This window comes from Solea senegalensis, linkage group LG12 (genome assembly GCF_019176455.1).
Source record: "Solea senegalensis isolate Sse05_10M linkage group LG12, IFAPA_SoseM_1, whole genome shotgun sequence".
In the NCBI taxonomy this organism is placed as follows: Eukaryota; Metazoa; Chordata; class Actinopteri; order Pleuronectiformes; family Soleidae; genus Solea; species Solea senegalensis.
The window spans coordinates 14501245-14523539 of NC_058032.1; the positions used below are offsets into that span (position 1 = coordinate 14501245).

At 41.7% G+C, this 22295-nt stretch overlaps 3 protein-coding genes across 7 annotated transcripts in view; all 3 read left to right on the forward strand.

Moving 5' to 3' along the window:
- Positions 1–847: 847 nt before the first annotated feature.
- LOC122778529 (cationic amino acid transporter 2-like) lies at positions 848–6868 on the forward strand. Of its 2 annotated transcripts, XM_044040513.1 has the most exons (12): positions 848–928; positions 1262–1666; positions 2240–2395; positions 2494–2659; positions 2767–2903; positions 3369–3591; positions 4966–5102; positions 5195–5297; positions 5382–5515; positions 5632–5798; positions 5894–6002; positions 6094–6868. In XM_044040513.1, the coding sequence occupies exons 2-12, from the start codon at positions 1297–1299 to the stop codon at positions 6240–6242; spliced, it is 1851 nt and encodes a 616-aa protein (XP_043896448.1). In that variant the 5' UTR covers positions 848–928; positions 1262–1296; the 3' UTR covers positions 6243–6868. The 2 variants fall into 2 exon arrangements, with proteins under 2 accessions (XP_043896448.1, XP_043896447.1); XM_044040512.1 differs by lacking the exon at positions 848–928 and having other exon boundaries at positions 956–1666.
- Positions 6869–8249: 1381 nt separating this feature from the next.
- On the forward strand, positions 8250–12523 carry LOC122778587 (platelet-derived growth factor receptor-like protein). Its single transcript, XM_044040625.1, has 7 exons — positions 8250–8391; positions 8537–8682; positions 8785–8924; positions 9007–9158; positions 9305–9598; positions 11316–11455; positions 11826–12523. The coding sequence occupies exons 1-7, from the start codon at positions 8310–8312 to the stop codon at positions 12030–12032; spliced, it is 1161 nt and encodes a 386-aa protein (XP_043896560.1). The 5' UTR covers positions 8250–8309; the 3' UTR covers positions 12033–12523.
- Positions 12524–13536: 1013 nt separating this feature from the next.
- Positions 13537–22295, forward strand: part of n4bp3 (NEDD4 binding protein 3) — a 28274-nt gene continuing 19515 nt past the window's right edge. Inside the window, exon 1 of one of the 4 annotated variants that reach the window (XM_044040083.1) lies at positions 13537–13717. The gene's annotated coding sequence lies outside the window, so the exon portion shown is untranslated. Of the gene's footprint in view, positions 13718–18577; positions 18602–21559; positions 21584–21826; positions 21998–22295 lie in introns of those variants that run through there. The other 3 variants (XM_044040086.1, XM_044040087.1, XM_044040084.1) reach the window with 3 other exon arrangements.

Below are 22295 nucleotides of genomic sequence, written 5' to 3' on the forward strand. Positions count from 1 at the left end.
TTTTTTTTTAATTCTTTTTTTTTTTTTAGGAAGCAGAGCAGACACTAACTGTTGTAGTGAGATGTTCACACTTGTGCAGTATGTGAATACAGAAATATGTAATTATAGTCAAAAACCTTTCTCTTCCTGTTTCCGTTAAAGCTAAAATGGTAAATGTCATTTGCACTTGTTGTGAATTCTTGAGACAGAAATTCAACATTGACAAAAACAATGACAGTAAATTTGGTGTTTTGGTAAAAAAAAATTGAATGAAAAAAGTGGTGTCATACAACACCCTGCAAATGTTGGCCAAACATTTTATACACATTTTCAAGCCCTTGATTGTTAGTGAATTTTAATGCACCTAATTTCCCCATTAGACCTCTGACTTTTTGTTTTTTTGATTTTGTTTACATTCCTATTTATTGTATAATATGTGTATATGTACAAACGTGTGTTTGAAAAGTATGGAATTATCCATAAAGATTGATTAAAAAGCATTCACAGTGTGAAGATATTAACATATAGTTTAGTACGGTGTTGTGTGAAAAGCCACAATTCTGCACCGTATTTTCAACGTGTGTAAGAATAATTCTACTATTGAAGGGCAATCTCTAAAGGCACAAATGTGTAACTGTATTTTTTCCATTTAGTCCAGAGGGATTATCTCTGACATGATGCTGCTTCAATAAGGTGAGAGCGCTTTTCATTGCCAGCAGAGTTTTACATTAGAAATGTTCAGAAAAGTCACAGGAACTAACTGTGTAAGGTTGAGTAAAGTGCAGCCACTGAGCAGGGCGTTGTTTTCTATGTACAGTGGCAATGAAAACTTGCAAGCATCTGCAAAATCATATCAGACAGGTCATAAAGAAGAGCACATATAAAAGAATAATGGGGTTTATAATTTTGTCTTAAGTACACGTGAGAGGCAAGAGATTGCACGGAGAAGGTGGGAGTTTAATTAATCGTTTAATTTTAATGAAAAAAATTAATGTAAAAGTTGTCATTTGTGTAAGATTTCTAATAAATTATGCTTCAACAGAACAAGGCATACATATTTTTCCAAGTTAAGATTAAATTGTCGAAATTTGGTGTTTGAAGAGCAACTGTTCTGCCAGGGGGCTGACCTGACAATTATTCACTGACATTTGAATAACATGTCACTGATCTGCCCAGCCTTCTCCACTCCACTCCTCTCCTCTCCCTCAGCTCTACCTTCCACTCACTCCCACTTTCTCAGTAACATCAACGTGCTCTCCCACCTGTCTCTCCTTCCTCTTAGGCACAATTACCACATCTCTCTATCCAGATCCAAACATGCCGTGCGGCTTGGTGAAGTCCTTTCTGGTGAGCCTGTCTCGGAGGAAGCCTCTGGAGCCCGACGGGGAAGAGTCCACATTTAACCGATGCCTGACCACTCTGGATTTAGTGGCCCTGGGTGTGGGCAGCACCCTGGGGGCCGGGGTCTATGTCCTGTCTGGTGAGGTGGCCAGAGACACAGCTGGACCCAGCATCATCATTTCGTTTTTCATCGCCGCTCTGGCCTCTATATTCGCGGGTCTGTGTTATGCAGAGTTTGGATCCCGGGTTCCCAAAACAGGCTCTGCATACCTGTACAGCTATGTGACTGTTGGGGAACTGCTGGCTTTCATCACTGGATGGAATCTGTTACTTTCTTATGTCATAGGTAAGTGTGATACCCAAGAATAATTTATCTAGTACAAAAACATTTTACTATTCAATTAAAGTATATGAGAATAATACTGAGTTACTGTGTTGAGTCTGAGGAGATTTTCCTGTTGCATTTAAGCTGTTGTGCACAGAAAATAATTATTTATCACTGTCTTAATGTTTTTCTCAACTTTGTGATTTACATTCCCAGAAAAACAATTGTTTTCCTCCTATGTAACATGTTTTCAATTCACCGGGAAACAATGAAACCCACAAATCATCAACCATCAACATGAGACTCTAAAACACTTAGTGACCTTTCACCAGCTGGTGAGGCAGATTCATAATGGCTTTAACGGTTACTTACAGTGCAGATCTACGCTTGTTTTGACACATAAGTTTATTGTTTTTTTGTTAATAACTTCCAGAGACCAGATACAATCGGTAAAAAAACTGGGTTGTAAAGTGTGATGACAGAAACATGAAAGGAAATATTACCACCAGTGTTTCTGTTTATGGCCGCAGTTACAGTTGCATGACGAGTCAAGCTGATAACTTGATTGCACCTTCTCTCTCATTATCTGCTCAGGGACGTCCAGCGTTGCGCTGGCATGGAGCGGGACATTTGATGACCTCATAGGGGGCGTTATATCAAAATACTTAGAAAAAAATGCAGCCATGGGCCTTCCTGGTCTGGCACCTTACCCTGATGTCTTTGCTGCAGCTCTTATCATATTACTGTCAGGTAAAATAAATAAATGCAAAGGTGTATTCATAGTGGTGAAAGTATATATATATGTATATATATATGATACACCTGCCTATCTTCTTTTTTCTCTGAAGGTTTGCTGGCCTTTGGAGTGAAAGAGTCAACAACAATAAACAAGATCTTCACAGCAATCAACATCCTGGTGCTGTTGTTTGTGACGATCTCTGGATTCATCAATGGAGACATCGCCAACTGGCAAATCAGCGAAGAGACTCTGATAAACGCCACAGCAGAATTCAAGTAAGAGCAATGTGTTTTATGACATGCACACGGGGTCCTATGTCTTATGCAAAGACAGAAATACTACTGTAAATAACCACAAGATAATACTGACTTCCATCGAACAGAAACCTGAGTTCCACTGCCAATGTAACAAGTATATATGGACAAGGAGGGTTTTTCCCTTATGGCATCTCTGGGACCTTGGCTGGAGCTGCAACATGTTTCTATGCTTTCGTTGGATTTGACTGCATTGCAACAACAGGTGAGATGACAACTAAGTCTCACTAGCATTAACAAGCTGTTTGATAAATTACGTAGTATCCAGTTTTCAGTCCATTGCATGATCAGTGTTGTGTCTCGGATCCAAATTTTATAATCTGTTAAAAGAACATAACAACAGGGTTTGACTGTAAAAAAGATTAAAACAGTCTAAAACTTTTATAGAAAAACATAAATCCTTTTCAATCATCATGTGACCGGTCAACTGGCAATATAATGCCATAATCTGCTGGCATTTATTTGTTATTGCCACTATATTATCAGGTACATGTGATAAAACATTTTTCAACATAGATATAAAACTACTCCAAAGGTTTCATACACATACACAGCGTCTATTTCACCACAGTCACTAATCAATACCGAGAACTTTGAGGTTGTATCAAGTACAATATCATGTATAAAATCTATTAAAACAATTAAAAACACCTTGTGTTTATGTCTATAGGTGAGGAGGTGAAGAACCCTCAAAAGTCTGTCCCTATAGGCATTGTGGCCTCACTACTCATCTGTTTCTTGGCCTACTTTGCTGTGTCGGCTGCTCTCACTCTGATGATGCCGTATTACTTGCTTAACGAGAAAAGCCCGCTGCCAGTGGCCTTTGAGTACGTTAACTGGGGTCCGGCCAAATATGTTGTGGCCGTGGGATCACTGTGTGCTCTGTCCACCAGGTAAGAATCTGGTCGTAGCACAGGCAGAGTTTGTGCAATGTGATTCCTATTTAAGGATGTAATTCATAAGCTGAAATGTACCTTTTAGCCAAAGTAGTATGGATTTTTATGATAGTCTGGCAGTCAGTCAAGCCACTCAATGTATAACACATTGGGAGTTGAGCCAAACTACTTTACAAAAGCAAGGATTATACCAGAATTTGACGAAAGATAAGACAAATAATACATAACTGCATCATAACTGAATAAGAATTTGATTAAGATGTACAGTATCAATGGAAAGAGAAGATCTAAAGTGTGATTGGAGACTATTCCACAGCTTAGAGGCAGCAGCAGATAAAGCTCTGTCACTTTTGTTTTTGTTTTCTGAGGGCACTGACAGTAGATGAACTGTGTGTCTCAACAACTAGTAGATAGGCTGTCTGAAAATCAAAATCATGGAGGATTAAGTAAAACAAATGCTACTGACATAAATAATCCACTGACAAATAGATTTATAATGCGATACCTTGCCATCAGTCAGTGTGACAAAAACAGAAAAACAAAAATCTTAGCGACTTAGTGACTTTGTCACCCAAAATGAATATGTGTTACTAACCACTTGCCAAATTTGAACGATTAAAAAGAAGGTGATAAGTGTTTGATGATTAGGTTTCATATCATGACATCGTGATTATTTTACTTTAGTGAGGACCAAAGACAGTGAACATCAGTGCATAATACTGATGTTCTAGAGATGATAACAGGATTTAAAACAAAACAAAACTGATCTCTGTGAGTTAAAGTGGATTTTGAAGGATTGCTTTAGTAACTGCTTCTAATTTGTCGGCAAGCCTATTTTTTATTTGTTATACCTTATTTGTTGTGTGTGACAGTTGTATTATGTCTGTTTGGATTGTTGAAATGTGTGACCATTGTGCAGGCAACATTTTCAGACATGCCTAAAAAATCCAGAACAGAAGACTGTTGAGAAACAGTTTTCAGGCGATACCTCATAATTCTTTTCCCCCCACATTCTCAGCCCCTATTTTCTAACATATGCAATGTGTGCGTTACACGGTCTTAATGCTGCAGTACTTTGAACCAACTAAATGTGCCCTGCAATAATATTTACCCAGGCAATCTGCTTCACACCTGGCTGCAACGTGGTGTGCAAAGTCACAAGGAGGTGTGACTAAGTGCAGTCTATAAATGAAAAGTTTAAAGGGCCAATTTAGAGCATGATATTAATTGTTAACCAACAGCGATGTGTATAATGCTGAACACTCTGAAAACTTAATCATGATCAGAGGTTTATGTATTTCCTTGGACAAGACTGGTTTTATGAGCGCTTCTGTTGAACTCTATTAATTTTCCTTGTTTTTGTGTGTCAAGCCTGCTGGGTTCCATGTTCCCAATGCCCAGGGTGCTGTTTGCCATGGCCAGAGATGGTTTGCTTTTCCAGTTCCTGAGCAAAGTCACTAACAAAGGCAGTCCTGCTTTAGCTACAATATCATCTGGAATTGTGGCAGGTACCGATGTTCTAGCTGTTTTTTAATCTCTGTGCGCATGTGGTGACGTTTATGGACTTGGAGTAACTGTTCTTTCCACGTCTTATCTTCAGCCATCATGGCTATGCTCTTTGACTTGGAGGCCTTGGTGGAAATGATGTCCATTGGCACTCTGTTTGCTTACACACTCGTGGCCATATGCATTCTGATCCTGAGGTACGTGTATCCTCCCGCAGGCTTCACAGAGAATGCTGAGCAAATCTCGCTTTATATTTCACATTTATTTTGTTTGCAAACCAGGTACCAGGCTGTTCCATCAGAAGACACAGAGCTGCAGAACATAGAATCAAATAAGAAATTTGGTTTCTTGAGGCCTCCATCGTCGCCCAATGCTGCAACTGCAAGAACTGTCACGATCTTGACAGTAATTGCTGGTAAACCCAAGATTATAGAAGCACTTGGTGTTTCTCAGTTTATCATGAATCACCCAATACATATTTTCTTGTCAGATGCATAATTACGTCTGCGTCTACCTTTTCTTTTTCTGAAGTTCTGTGTGTGGTTTCACTGTGCGCCCTCCTGGCTCAAGCCATGGACTCTCTGGTCCGTTTGGAAGCGTGGAGTCTGGTGCTTGTTTGCATCCTCGTCCTCATGCTACTAGTCATCACTTTCATCATCTGGAGGCACCCGCAGAATCCTACCAAGGCATCGTTTATGGTATGTGTGTTTGTTTGTTTTTTAGATCATTTGAATTTGTATCTGAACAAATTTAATAAAACGTGACCCGTATTTTTCGCCGTCTCTTTTCACAGGTGCCTTTACTCCCTGCTCTGCCTTTACTGAGTACACTCATCAATGTCTACTTGATGGTGCAGTTAGGTGGAGACACTTGGTTAAGATACGGTATTTGGATGTTAGTGGGTACGTTTATGTTGTTGCTCGAAAGGTTTGCAGGGCTTTTAGCGAGTTAGCTGTTGACCTGTAATAACCCCCTTCTTTGTTCTTTCTGCAGGACTATTAATTTATTTCTGCTACGGGATTCGTTGCAGTGTTCAGAGGAAGCGTCACCACGGCAACCAGATGGGGATTCAAACCATCAGTGACAAAATAGACTCCAAGCAGTCGATCAAAACATACATCATTACAGAGGAGAAATTCTGAGCTTGTTTGGAGCTGAGAGAGTCTCAGTGTGGGTCACTGTGTATCTACACTCGAAGTGCAGACGGACAAACTTGATGGAGTTTGTAAATTATACTAATATTGTTGTCCCCATCATGTTTGGACTCAATAACATTAAAGGAGGAAAGAACAGGAACATTTCGTAAAGTTGTGTGTAGGAATCATTAAAGATTTGTGAGCACACATTGAAAAAAGTATTGCTTCCTGTATATTTCTAATACCATTATTAATCACATGTTCTTGTATGTGTGTCCAGTATCAGTGTCAGAGCCATGACCTGGTGCCTCAGAAATCCTGCACCCATGTTAAAGCTCAAATTGTTTTTTAACCTCTGAATAGCACGTTTACACTTTTTTAATATATCGATTGTATGTTGTGAGGAGGCATTTCAATTTCACACAAATTTCTATCATGACTGTAAATAAAAAAAAGTGCTTTTACACATAAATTGAATGTCAATATGGAAACCTGTCTGTTAAATGTGATATTTGTTTCTTTCCATTTGTATTTACTATGTACTGTTTCAAAGTGTAAATATGAACATGTATCATTTTCTAATTTGATGTAAATGTTTTCTTCAATTAAAAAATATTAATATTTTCCTCAAATCAAGTGCAACCTGGAGTTCTTTTTCTGAAGGGCACATTGAAGAAAGTACTGTTCCGCTTGTGATCTCGGATAAAGAACAGAAGGACCTTCCACTGCAGTTAAATAATGTCACGACGCACAGCAGGACATTAGACAACACCTCAAACTTCTATTTCTCTTACTGTTTGAAAACATTGTCATTTGCTGGGTCTGCAATCTCCATGTTTCTGCACTGAGGAAACCAGAGAGCCCACACACACACACACGGGGAGAACATGCAAGCTCCATGCAGAAAGGCCCTTGTTCCGAAGCTGCATCTTCTTGCTGCAAAGGCAAGAGTGCTAACCACTACACCAACCACGTGGCCCACATTTCTGCATTTAACAACAAGACCAAACTGAGTTTACTTTCCAACACTCATTAAGTCTGGATTTATACTCACATTAACGATAGTTTCAATTTTCAGTTTGCTGCACATGCTGCTGCCAAATCTCTTTTAGTAAAGCTCAAATGTACAGTTACAACCGGGCCTCGGGGGAAAACCAGATCGCAATAAGAGCGTAGAGACTCCCATCTCCCAACTCCCAAGAAACCACCAGCAACATACTAAACAAACCATTTTAAAGGTTTATTAAAAACAAGCACAGAGTGTCTGCTGGCAGTCTGGCAGTGACTGGTTCAAGGAGGTCCACTGCAGCTGGGATCAGGCTTCTTGTTTTGGAACCTCCTGTGCAGGATCCACCTACACACTCACACACGTGTCATTCAATCAAACATGCACACCTGCAACTCATCTCACACTCACATGTGGACACCCAACACACACGACCCCACGACGATCGTGACAGACAACAAGACAAGATTCCCATGATCCCATGCTTCTTTTGTTGTGGATGCATATAGTGTGTTTAAGCTTTTAATCTCTTCAGCATCCAGTTCAGCGAAGTCCATCGGTGAAACAGCGCAACGATTTAAGAATTAAAAGCTCAGTTGATTTTTCTACATACAAAGCTTGTGTTTTCTGTAGAAAGACAATTAGTATATGTATGACACAGGGTTTATTGGGCGCCAAATGCTTTTAAAACCCTTCCCACTGGCCCTGTCTGGGCTGCGTGGTGTGTACTCATGTACCTCACACACCTCCAGTCCAGCAGCTAAGTAAACAGGCCGTGCCTTTCCACATGGAGGTGCCTCTGTCTCCACACTCTCATTGGTCCAGTGAGGCTTGAAAGCCTCCATTGAGCGAGAAAGGAGGAATTTGAGGTGCTAATGCTTATGCTCGGGAGGAGGAATTTTGTGTGATTCTAGTAAACAGCTGACCGCTCACTTTGCAGCTCGGCCCTCCTCCTCCTCCTCCTCCTCCTCTTTTCCCTCTCCTCTCTTCCCTTCAGTCATTTTGTTTTTAGTGTGCTGAACTGCATGAACTAACACCACACCACACCGATAATCCACTGATCAATCATGGCTTTGGTGAAACTGTTTGGGTCAAAGAGGAAGCTGGTGCTGACCACTCTTCTCGTCTGTGCTGCAATCTTCGAGTTAGGTAAGCCTGTGTTCCTGTAGATCAAAGAAAGGTCATTTCTGTTGTCTTGATGTGCCGATGACCGTAGAAGCTACAGCCACACTTCACCGTCATCTGCACCTGTGAACTGTGTTGATGCATCATGTGCTCTTTACCTGTGGTATAGCTCACTGTCAAAAAGACGCTCAGAGGAAGCCCAAGTTGAGTAAACCCAAACCAGAGAAGTCAACAAACAGAGGGTCCACGTCTGTGACAGCCAAACCCAAGAGCAAAGCGTCACCTGCAGCTCAACAACAGACCGTCCTCACACAGGTATTTCATTTGGTCCACAAAAGGAACATTGAACAGTGGAGGAAAATGCATTTTTCTTTGCACTTGGATGTAAAATAATATGATTTTGTATCACACGTGGAGGTTCTAAACAGGAAGTTTAAGAAAGTGGGAGAAACTATCAGCGTGCCGACAGGAGACACTCTGGAGCTGAGGTGCAGGGGCAAACCTGTGCAGTGGAGTGTCCCCTCATACCTAGAGGAGGAGGATGAAGGGAGGCTCAGGTAATGAAAAACACTTTTTTAATTACTGTGACAGAGAGATCAAATCTGCTTAAGTTAACTATTTTCACTTTTATCTCTGCAGGACTGTCCAACATGAGCGATACGGCGCGCTGACATTAGTCAACACAACAGGTGCAGACACAGGAGAGTACACCTGTTACCCAATGTACTGTGAGGACACGGACTGCCGTAAGGTGTACGACAAAGCTATCACAGTCTTCATCTTCTTCCCTGGTACATCAATACATTTTATTAATGCTTACGCACGCACTTTTCAGAAGTGCAAGCCTCTGCTTTCAGTGCCATCTTGATTAGCAGCGTTTTATGTCCACATGATAGCTTATCATCAATCTTCCGTATCTTCTTGCTCTTCCAACCAGACCCACAAGAGCTGTTTGTCCCGTCATCCGACTATTACGAAGTGATTCAACTGAGGAGCAACTGGCCGACAGTCCTCCCCTGCCAGGTGACCACACCTGAGGCCAAAGTATCTCTGCACCGAGAGTTTCCACCCACAGAGGTGGCGGTGGATGGGACGGAGATCTCCTTTAATGTGAAGAAGGGCTTCACCATCCATCGACCTCGGCCTTATCACGCTGGATCCTTGTACTGTGTAGCCAGTCTCGGCAACCTGAGGCTGAGCTCCACCAAGTACATGCTCATCTATGTCAACTGTGAGTCATCCCGATTCACAATCACACTTTATTTGCTAATGAGTTTAATCTTTCCCAGGATGCTAACCACAGAGATGTGAAATACAAGGAACAGGAAGTCAAACTAACACATGTACTGTAACTCATCACAATCTGACCGATTCCTCAGTAATTCAAACACTTGTTGGTTCTCGCTTTTCATACGTGATGATTTGCCACATTTTTCTATTGTTGTACTTTCATCAGTCAACATTTAAACTAGGTATCGTGTGCAAGAATAAGTGACATCTAATAATGAGACTGCAGACATGGTCACATCACCCCTCTTCTGGCTACACTACACTGGTGTCTGGTGACAGGACCCAGTTCAAAATTTCATTGCTTGCTTTTAAATCTTTGCAAAGCACAGTGCCAACCTATTTGAGTATTTGAGTTAATGCACCTTCGCGCTCCAGTTAGAGCACTGAGGTCAACAACTCAGCAGCTCGTGGACGTTCTTAGATCCAGACTAAAAACAGGAGGGGACAGAGTTTCTCACAGTTTTGATACATATTACGTTACATATATATTACAGTTTTTAAACAATCCCAGTTTATGTTTTGTACTTTTTTTTGGACATTTTCAGGTTTAATAATGAGTGTGTGTGGGGTGCGTGGGCATGCTTGTAGAGTGGCACACTCTGCTGAGATCCAGAAAAATAATCACAAATAATCTCTAAACACACTCTTCTCCTGCCCATAATTTCCTGCCTACACAGACATTGTTGATCTGGTTGTTGTCTAAAGCCTGTGTGTTGTTTTCATTTTCATATGACTTGCAGTTTTTCTTAAAATCAACTAAAAGCACAGAGAGTTCTGGTCAAACCTCCCATTGACCCGCATGTTAAAAAGGGAGCCGGGGAATTGGGGAGGAGGAGGGGCTTGTGAGTCAGTCTCTCTCTCTCTCTCTCTCTCTGTCTCTCACTCTTTCTTTTTTAAAGTTTTAAAGGTTGATTCCACAAAACTACCACTTTGTCTAACTACTCAAGTTTTAAAGCTTCAATCCACCCAAAATCATGAGCAAGAAGCAGGCACGATCACAATTTTGTCGCGGAATTTTCTAGTTTAAGCATGTAAAGCACTTTGGGGCAACAGGGGTTGTTTTTAAATGCTATGCTATACAAACAAATGGAGGACTCCTCCACTTACAGTGACCCTCACATACCAGAAGGGATGTCGTTCTTCTTCGTTTGTGTAGACAGCTTCCACTTCAAAAGCGGAAACACATGCTCTGGCTAGTTTGTCCATTCAGGCTGCTGTAGAAACATGTCGGCACAAGATGACAGGCCATGTAAAGAAAGGGCCTTGCCTCAAGTGTATATAAAGTTATATATATGTGATAGACACTACAGTTTTGCTTAATGTTCACTTCAAGAGACACCATTTTATACTGTATTTGTATTTAACTACTTACTATCTATATTTTACTATATTTAACTATTTAAAGTACATCAGCTGGATCAGGATTTGCGACAGTCAGATAATTAGAATATTGTTCCTGTCAGCATGTACCTGTTTTTGAAGACTTGGTAGTGTAGTACAACTTTAACATGAGGACAACCCTGAGAATGTGTAAAACCACTGAAGGTAAATATAAACCATGGGTCAGATATGGTGTGTACGGTGTGTCTTTGTCACTATTAATGCGCTTCTCTTTGTGTGACTTCACACTAACGTGACTCACTGACATTTGCCACCAGACCCCATGGCTCCTCCGGCTCCAGTCATCCAGGCCTCAGCGAGTTCAATGGTTGTGGGAGAGAACCTGCGTGTCAGCTGCAGCGTGGTGGGAGAACAGGATGTAGCGGTCGAGTTCACCTGGGAATATCCCGGACAGGAGGTCAGACACTCACACTGACAGATTGGAACAACTGCCTTTAATAAATCTAATACTGTACAATAATTTGTACATTTACGTAAATTAGTGTTCATAGGTCATTTGTTATTCTGTACACATGAGTATTAAGTCATTAAAAGCACATTAATTTGCTGTTATTGAGAAAAGTAAGTGAAGGATCTGTGCAACTGGGGTGTACATCCTACATCTGTGGAGCTAACGTTGTTCTTTTAACTTGTTCATCATTACTTAAGAGACAGACAACCTATGGACTGCAAAGCATCCAGGCCTTATGACTCATTAATATGTAATCTGCAGACGGCATGCTTTAAGAGTAAACAGGAAACTCTACTGACACCTGTGCTGGTTGCAGATTGGGAGGCCTCCATACACACAGGAGAGCATCGGTCCAGTGGCCGGAGGATCAGCACGACAGCAGTCTCAGTCTGTTCTCCTCGTGGATGAGGTGAGGGACGTGGACCAGGGAACGTACACCTGCACCGCTCAGAACCTGCAAGGAGTCAAATCAGTATCCACCACTGTTAAAGTGCTGCCCAAAGCAAAACCTAAGAAGCCATGAGAACCACACACACACACACACACACACACAGAAAGATTAATATTATGCTTTGGCAGTAGTGTTCACTTGACATTCATGCCAGTAAAGCTTAATAAAACAAAATGGGAGTGAGAGAGTAAGGTGAGGTAACTCTGCAGTATCGTCCTTCAGGTATTTTTATCACCCACTGTCATCACAACAGGAGACATATACAGTATGTCCCTCATAAAGTATGCTGGAACTTGAGCTGAATGTATATGGTACATTAAATTTACTGCATTTCATTACCAAATCATTATCAAGTGTTACATATTGTATATATGCTGCATGTTATTTTCTAGTTATTTGTTATTGTATATTGTTTTACCAAAGACAAAAATAAACTGATGATGACAATGACCTGATATGTCACAGAATGTGATCGGCATGGTATGTAATACATTCCTTAATATTTTGTTGTACTGGGTACTAATCATGCAATACTAATAGTGAATAAATGACACGTAATTGAATTGGTGCATTGCAGAATTATTCTTGTTACAATATACAGTAATGTAGTTCATTCAATTTAATGCAAAGATCTTATTCTGTAATAAAATGCAGATCTATCTATTGAAACTTTAAAGATAACAGATTCTAGTTTCTGTAATTTTCTCTGCTGTTAGTACTTTGTAGTTCAGTGTGCTCAGACTGACAGTCAGTGTTGTACATTACTGAAGTACAAAATTCACATATCTGTACTTTACTTTGTTATTTCAATTAGAAACTTTTCTACATTTCCTCTCACTATCGTCGTTACTACGAAGAAGAAGAGTTGATAATGGTCTGTATTTGTATAGTCTTGCTTTACAACAACAGTAGTACCATTCACACATCTTTCATACCCATTCTCACGCTGCAACATGGGGTTAAGTGTTTCTGGCTCAAGGACACATATAGACAAGCAGAGTCAGGAATAGAACCCACAACCTTCCAGCTGAAAGACAACTCCTTTTTTTTGAAAAACAAACTCTTTTACTTCTAAAACCTAAGTACATTTTATATAAGAAAAGGACTTTTGATACCTAAGTACAGTAAATGTCATATTCTTTAATACTTTTGCTGAAGTAACAATATAAAAAGTGACTTCAACTTCTACCAAAGTCATTTTCTAGTAAGATACTTTTACTCAAGTATCCCTTTAAGATACTTTAGACAAGACTGAGTACATTGTTGCCAGTGTTGTGGATGAATGAGCTGATGTGAGACATGTATGACTGTGGGAAGAGTCTTGAAAAACTATTGACCAAACTGGAAAAAAGAAGTGACTATTTGTTTGGGGGCCCTTGGCTGGAAAAAAAAAGAGCAAGCAAGACTCTCTCCTCTAGATGGCGCTGTCCCGCTTTACAAATCATGCCGGTCAAGTTATCCCAGGGGGCCGGCGCACGTTTCTCCTGCCCCTCATGTTTCCTCTCACCCTGCTGTTTCTCGTTCAAACCTCCGGGAGGGAAAAGAGAGAGTCTCCCTCTCCTCCTCTGTGTGTTTGTATCTCTCTCCACAGCAGCAGCAGCAGCAGCAGCTGCAGACTCACACTGATCTGATCTCTGAGTTTGTGTCCAGGAAAATATACCGCGGAGCCACGTTAACACACTTTGTTTCATTATATAACCAGCGACAGACAAAACTGCAGTGGAGTTGACTCAGGGATGTCCTGCACGCTGAACATGGTGAGTGCCAGTTTTCCTAATCTTTTGAGTCTGATCCGCTCCTCTGTGCATGTGCAGCCAAGTGTGTATGTGTCTGTGTGTGTGTGTGTGTGTGTTGATCTCTTGAGGACTATTTCTTGCATGTCAGGACCAGTAGTCCTCATGGAGACCAAAATCTGGTCCTAATGAGGCAGAACCTCATTTCTGAGGCACTGGTTAAATTTAGGACAAAAATTTGAAAGATGTGACTAACTGGTTATAGTAAGGTTAGGGACAACACTTTGTTTAGGCTGACCAAATGAATGGAAGTCAGTGCAGTGTCCTAAGATGAATAGCTGCACCACCCTGTGAGTGAGTGAGTGAGTGAGTAAAGAAAGACTATTGGAGGAACTGGAGTTCCATGAACCTAAAACAAGAGTCTACGGACAGATCAGCTAAAAACATGAACCAAAATAGAAAAACATCACTGTAAACTGAATAATTATAAAACACCACACGCATAGTTGTGCACTATGTTATGTGATTTCACATCAGCTGATATAAGACAGCATATACTGATGGATGTATCTGTGATAGTCGGGTCAATAATGCGTCTAATAGCCTAACTGCGGTGTGTTGGGAATGCGTTGGTTGCATTTGAAGGAGGTTTTAAATCATTAATGACAAGGAACTGGTCCGAACACCACACTGAAAACACCAGGATTTGACAACATCGTATATAATTGGTCTTTACTGTGTTTTTGGAACGAACAAAGATGTCCTGTCTGCTCACAACCGTTTTGGTTGTTGACTTAAAATCCTGAGTCCTCACTGACCAAGACAAGACCTCTACAGTATGTGTGTCATGTCCTGGATGCAACAACACCAGGAAGAACAGTGATTTGTATTTAATCTGGTGTGACTCTGCAGCTCTGGTGGTCTCCTGCCTCTTCACTGCAGTGTATTGTAGTGTTAAAGTGTTTGGGTTGACGCTCACACTCCAGGCTCTCCTTTGATGCGCAGGAGTTTGGGGACAAAAGCTGTTTCTGTGTGAGAGAGTGTTTATGTGTGGGTGGGTGGAGGACGAAGGTGAGGAGGGGCCAGACTTCAGCTCAAGTCTTGGGGACTGCCTGGCTGTTGTCGTGGAGACCAGAGGCCACAGGTGACCTCTGACCTGAGCACTCATGGAGCGTTGCAGGAAGAGTCCTTTCAGTTGTGTGGTTATGGGCGCGCGATGACGCAAGTGAAGGAGCAGGTCTGACAATAGGAAGACAATAGATGTGGGAGCTGTTGTTGGAGACTGCGTGGTAACATTCCTGTAATTTAGGAATGGATTATAGGAGCAGTGACAGAGGGGAGACAGACTGCTGTGCTGGCTCTGCTAACTGTGTATGACTGATCACTGTGTGGCAATCACTTTGACAGCTTCGCTATAGTTCAGAGTTGATGTCACCACAAAAAAGTTCTGCTCTCCATCACATCCAGCCTTCGTCTCCGTGACACAAACGTGAGTGAAGGTTGGGACTGAAAGGTCTTGAACCCCAAATGTCCATAATCATACTGTTTCATTTCACATTAGCAGTTTAGGTGCAGCAGTTTGACTCACTCATGTCTGGAACTTTTGCATCCATGCTCGAGCTGAAATTATTATTTTTAAGAAATTACAAAAGTTTAATTTAAGACATGTTTAGGGATGGACATCGGTATCGGGGAGAACAGTATTTGTAACACAGTTGGAGAATTATGTCTTTGAAAACAGCTTCATAGCTCATAAATGGTCTAAAATGACTGTATCGGACTCATATCAGTATTGGTAGATACTCGAGTTTGTGATATCGGTTCATCGGTTATATCAGTTAATTAATTAATTGATCAAGTGAAAATGCCAACTATATTACTTACCACTTGAAATCTCATGACTCATGAAAATGTGGATTTGATACCGAGTCACTTTGACCTTTGAGTCCTTGCAATGACCACGTTTTTGTAACATTTTACAGATTGATCATGAATTATTTAATACGTTCATTTAAAAAGTTGCCATTTGTTAGTTTCAAAAGTCTCTGACGAGAACCCATTAGTCTGTTTCTCTGCTGCTCTTAGCTCAGCAGAATCACGGTGACAGCTGATGTGATGTCTTTCTTCAGCTGTCTGTGATCCACTGACACTCCCCTGTCCTCCTTAAAGCACAAACAGCTGATGAAACAGATTTTGCTGACCATCAAATGTCTGCTGACCATTTGCTTTGCATGTCTTCATCAAATGATTGGAGGACACGCACTCCTCCTTCTAAAGTGCAGTGAGTTTGAATGGACTGTTTTTTTCTCCCCCATGCTCTGACATGGTTTATTCTGATGTGAATGTGCACCCCAATGTTTTACTGTGACCAAGTTTAAAACATCAAACTAGAGGTTGACCTCTTGATATCGGCAGACCCCGCCTCTGATGGTGCCTAATGGCTGCACTGTCATGTGGGGACACAGATCACTGTCCACTCACTGTCTGACAAAGACAAATTATGAGCCAGTCGCATAGGTGATTTTGTGCGAATAATGAGATAAGATAATCCTTTTTAAGGCTGCACGGTTGGTGTAGTGGTTAGCGATCTTGCCTTTGCAGCAAGAAGACCCGGGTTTGAGCCCCGGTTGGAACAAGGGCCTTTCTGCATGGAGTTTGCATGTTCCTCCCCGTGTGCGTGGGTTTTCTCCGGGTTCTCAGGCTTCCTTCCACAGTCCAAAAACATGCAATGTGGGGATTAGGTAAATTGGACACCCTAGATTGACCATAGGTGTGAGTGTGAGAGTGAATGGTTGTTTGTCTCTATGTGTGTGTGGCCCTGCGATGGACTGGCGAACTGTCCAGGGTGTACCCCATCCCTATGTCAACTAAGATTGGCACAGCATCCCCGCGACCGTCTGGTGGAGGATAAAGCGGTAGATGATGGATGGATAATCCTTTTTAAGTTCCAGGATGGAGAAGTTTACGATGCAGGCTCCACAGAGTGTTGAGTTTAGAGCAGCTACGAGATGCATTCAATGAGACTCAGAAATTGTATTACATCTGCAAACACAAATGTAGTCCAATAAGCAAATGCTTACTACTGCTGCCACCTTGTAGACATAGATGCTGAACTCACTCACTCACTCATGCTTGTCTCCATCTCTCACTCTTTTTCATTTCGTGTTATTTCATCAAACTTCAACCTATCATTATTCTATCAGCCTTTACATCCCTGTTGCTTCTTCTAACTGCCACACAGTGTGAGTCTTCTTGTTGCAGGTCAGTCATGCATACTACAGTGGAGCAGATGGTGTAGCAGGGAGAGCACGGTTGTATTGACACTGTCTTGGTCACCAGAGTTTCCCCCTCAGGCCAGTCAGCTAATCAAACGCTAATCGGCCTTTCTTCCACTCTGTTGGTTTGGCCTGTCTCTCCTCCTCTATTGTGTTTCTTTCCTCAGATTTTCTTCCCCATTTTTGTCGCTCCTAATCTCTGACTTATCCTGTTACCATATGCTTTCTTTCTTCCCTGCTCTCATTTAATTCACTGTTTATAGACAAGGCCATGCCTGATCACTCTGAGGAGAAAGTGTTATGCTCCTCCACTTTGTGTTTTTAAATCCCCAGTCATCTCTCAGCCTGTGGCTGGTCTGATCCTCTGTCTGGGCTGTCTGTTGCTGCGATTAAAGTCTGGCCGGGTTAGGAAAATCACTGCGGGGCCTGGCCAAGCGTGCATGGCTGCCTGCTTCATTCTACCACTGCTTGATATACGGCTGTAAAGCTTTCATAGTTTAAAACTATCCACAGTCGCATATGACTGCCAGTGGAGTCAAAAGAAAGTGCTCATCTCTGTAAGTAGCTGCCAGAAGAGAGATTGGATTTTTAAGGTAGGTCTGCACCACACATACAGCTGTTTAACCCTTCTGATTATCCAGTCCACACAAACATGCGGTTAACCTCATGGTCTTGTGAGAGACTGACATCAGATCAGAATGAATAGGCCTCAGTAACGCATTGATTTATTCTGCAGGGTTAAGATGCAAGTTATTTTCCAAGTGGTAAGACTGAGAACACTCCCCAGTTAATCATTGTCCCCAAGTGACAGGTGCTTCCTTATAGCTGAGGATAGATCTTTATTGATTGTTGACATAATATAACCAACAACTTTATGCATTAAAAATAAAACACAGTAGCTTAGAGAACAGAGTAAGTGATAAATAAACCAGAAATGACTTTATATTTGACTTATCTTCTTTTCAAAATAGGAAAACCAACTTTATCTTTGATTGTTCATGTAGCTGCCAGAGCACACACAGCTCATTCATTTTTTGATAAAATAGCTCATGTTATTGATGAATTATAACAGCTTAAGTGTGATATTTGCATGGGTGGATTTGGCCGAAAGAGGAGCTTGCTTTACCCCCACACACTTATTTCTATCAATCAAAGTATTGTCTGCTGCCAGATTAACCTGATCTCTTAGACGTAATATTTAATCATGGTAAAATCTCCTACAAGGTCCCAGTATTTGCTTGGTTTTTACTGATTGTGTTCCAGTTTGACCTGCTTAACAATAGTTATGAGACAGGCCTAACCCCACTGACCTTCAGAGGGGAAAGGTCTGAGAGTGTCAGAGGCTGGACAGACCCCATACGAGGGCCTTTGTCTTTAAATGTCACCAACTCAAGGCAAACGGAAAAAGCAGATCTGTGCCATGAACTCCTGGGACTGTTGTCCTGCTAACAGATATATAGCCTGTTATTCCTGTGAGTCAGTCGTGGTGTGTTTACATGAGGTCGGTCTTATCGTTTCCGCGTGTATTGTATTGGCATCATTTATCAGCTTATCTTCCCACGAGGAGCTCCCACCATCTTCCTGCCTTCTATAGATACCAGCAGCAGTGATTGCTCTTTGTGAGTTGTCGGGGGTGAGTTGTGTGTGTTCTAAGTGTTCAGCCATTTCATTTTACCTGAAGAGTTGTAAGAGTGCGGAACAAAGGGCCATGCACGAGTCGAAGCCCTCCTCTGTGAGTGGGTGCTGTTGCTTATTTATAATCGTGTGTACATGCTGTGACCGTCAAAGCGGCTGCAGTTGTGTTCTCTCTTTCTGAATCTCAGTTTGCTGTCACAGCCACTTCTCTTCAATCAATACAGTGGTTTGAAAGGTTAGGGTCAGTTACTGTGACCTACTCTTTAATCTCACATGCAGTGGTTACAACACTGGCATTAGTATCTTATCTTTTATGTTGTTTTTTTAAAGCAGTGAGCGTATGGCTCAGCTTTTTGTGGAGAGTGGACATTTCTCTGTATAGCAAAGAATTTTCAATTAAAACCTTGATGCTCAAAGTCATCAAGTATCTGAAATACCAGTGCGTGTTAGCAAGATCTGTATCAGTGGTCACCGATGCGGTGCCGGAAAGCACCTGGTCAGATTTTCATGTGACTCATGTTTCTACTTTTAAGATCACAATGTGTGATTTTTAAAGTGACTTTTATTTTTTTACTCTCAAGGGACAAATGTAAATTTCATAGGATAACTGCATGTTGCATGAAATCACATGCATGTTTTGGTGTGATCACTCAGATAAAAATGGTGCTTCGTCCTTTTTTTTCCAAGCCATACTCCTCTGACCTCTGGCATCAACAAGGCATTTTTGCTCAGAGAACTTTCACTCGCCAGATATTTGCTGGTTGTGCATGAAAACCTCGCTACATCAGCAGTACTAGTAAGTACTTGGACTCAGATCTGGCACAAAAAGCCATGCTCAGTTTGAACTTCAGCAGGTTGTGTTGGCCATGGCGACATGCCACAATGCATTGAGTTGCTCCCATGTGATTGGCTCATTATATTAGATTTTTTTTTCACCAGAAGTTGAACAGGTGTACCTACTGAAGTGTATAAGGAGTTTTCTCACCTTTGTATTTTTATTTAAATAAGCAACAATGAAAATATAGAGTATGTTTTTGTTAGTTGCGGCACAGCAAACATCCAAAAAGTAACACATGCTCTGAGCTATGGTGGCTGTCTGATGAATGAAAATGCAGCGTCTATAGATCCAGACAGTCAACATGCCTCCCATAGCTTCTTCCTGTTACATTTTTGTTCAGGAGAGCTTAGGCAAGAGGAAATGAGTCTAGGCTGGGTTGTCTGGTTGACTGGACAGACCTGTACGCTATCTATAAGCAGGCCCTGACTCGTCGCTCTCTGTTGTCCCTGCCTCATACCTCCATCTTTGGATCTGCAGACTCTGTCCTCTTTCCATTTCAACTTCCCCCGGGTTGCCAGAGCTTTCTTCTTGGAGCTGTTTTGTTCACTATAAGAACCTGCAGCTGAGAATCTGTGTCATCGGAGACTGGATTGTTGGTCCTGGGGCACAGAGGTAATGACAGGAGCAGTGGCACCTGCTCAGGTGTTAGACTGGGCTGTGTAGAGTTTATCCCTGCTTTTCATAGCTTCCTAACTGGTTTTCTTCAAAGTGCACTCAGCAGGCCAAAGGGCATCATAAAAACACCACATTCTTGCTCTGGAATGTCTTTGACTGCTTGCCAATCTCTACATAGTGCATCTCTGATTGGCAAGGTGCTTTATTAGTTGGGATTCTTGTGTGCCCACCTATGAGTGCCAGGCTTTAGGAAGTCCAGACACCTCCCTCACTCTCCTCAGCTCCTTTTGGCCTGTATCGCAACTCAGAAGAAAGGAGTCACTCTCTCTTGTGATGAGGGAGCACAGAACAATGTCCTCACTTATCTCCTCCTCTAGATGCGTTTGAGTTGTGTAACTTGATAAGAGGCTAAGTCTGTCCAGCAGCAGAGCTTCGAGGAGTCTTACACTCGGGCTATTGTCCAGACTGTCCACACTGAGACCCTCCTTCTCTCGCGCTCTCTCTCTCAATTTCAGTTCAAGTACCTTTTTTGGCATTGACGAAAACAAATTGTTGCAAAAGCATTCCATGGTTACATTTTGTACATCAACAATTTGATCACATTTATATGGGATATGTTATGTTTTACATATAGTACATATTCATATTATACTGCAACAATCTATAGTTTTTTTTCAGGGGTAAATGTCAGAGAGGTTTTTTTTTTCTTCTCTATATAATATGAGGAATTTCACAGTCAAGGAGAAAATGCAACTCCGTTTCCACCTCCCCTGTCGAGCAGTGACCACACATACGTTCTTCTCTGGGGGAGCCATGTTTTTTTGTATTTGCCTCTTTCTCCTGCAAGCTGAGTGGAGATTTTCACTCTCTCTCATGTTTTACACCTTCCTTGGGCGTGTAAGAAAAAATTATCCACTAAAACATCGCATTTTCTTTTTAAAAGTGATGTACTAATGTGCAAATATTCTTGACAGTGTTTTTGTGTTGTATTTAAGCCTCTGACCACTAGTTGGCAGCAGGTTTTCAGCCATTTGACTCTGAAAAGAAACTGTACGCAGTGTTAGACATTGTTATTTTTACTGAGTTTTTCCTAAAATAGACTCTTGTGCAGGAGAAAATGACAACATATAAATCCTTGCTTGTAGTATTCCTATATATCACAATACATTGTATCATCACCCCTGTATCAGGATATCTATCATATCACCAGGTTCTTGCCAGCACACGTCCCTATCTTCCTCGTCTGTGCTGTCTTTATTTTTCCACCCCTCATCCTTCTTTCACAATGCTGCTTGTCTTTTAACCCAAGCCCGATCGCTCATTAATGTCTCATTTTCCACAAGCAAACAAGACACACTGAGCTGTTGTTATTTGTCTGGCGAGGCTGGCTCTCATGTGTCAGTGCACAGTTTGGATTGACCGCCTCAAAGAAGGTTCACATGCGGGGCTTTTGTTTCTGGAACTGGGAGAACAAGTCCAACCACGCTGGTCTCTCAGAGGTCTCATAATGCACAATAAGATGAACAGGTAAGGAGGGGAAGAGGGAGGAAAGTAGGGGGGTGTAGGGTGAGCAGGAAAGTACCAGGATTCTCTCCAGGGAGTTAAGATCAACTGTACAGGGAAACTTTCCCCAGTTTCTTTTATCAAACAAGCTGGTAAATCCCCCGTGATCCTGCTTTCTCTAGTGAAAATGTTCTCACACGTAGCTTAAAATCAGCCTCGACCTCTACTAAGATTAGTTCAAAGTCATCCTGTTGTGGCCTTCAGGTCAGTGGTTAAGAGCCGGCAGCTCCCTCCCATCCACACACCTCCCGCCTGTCATCACAGTCTGTGAAACAGGAAGTGGTGTGGTATGATAATCAGTAGCCTGAGCATGAGGGAAGCAGAGAGAGAGAGAATGTGATCAGGTTCAGAGAAGTGAAATCTCAGGTGAACAAACAGGTAAACCATTTTTTTTCTGCCTTGCATTTTAATAACATTTAAACGATTCTCAGAGTCTGTGAAAGTTGGTCTTGTATTAGTTCTTAGTTCGGTCCTTATGATACTGACATGTTTGTGATGCTGGGCTTCGGATGAAAGGAACAACGTGCCTCTTACCAGCGTGTGTATTTATACATTCCTGAGATTGTTACTACTGGGAAAGTTTGACTTTTTTTCATGCCAGCAGGCTCAACATGGTCAGGATTCTTACTGTGATTTCAGGCCGCACTGTCTAAGAACAGCTTAAGCTGCATCGAAA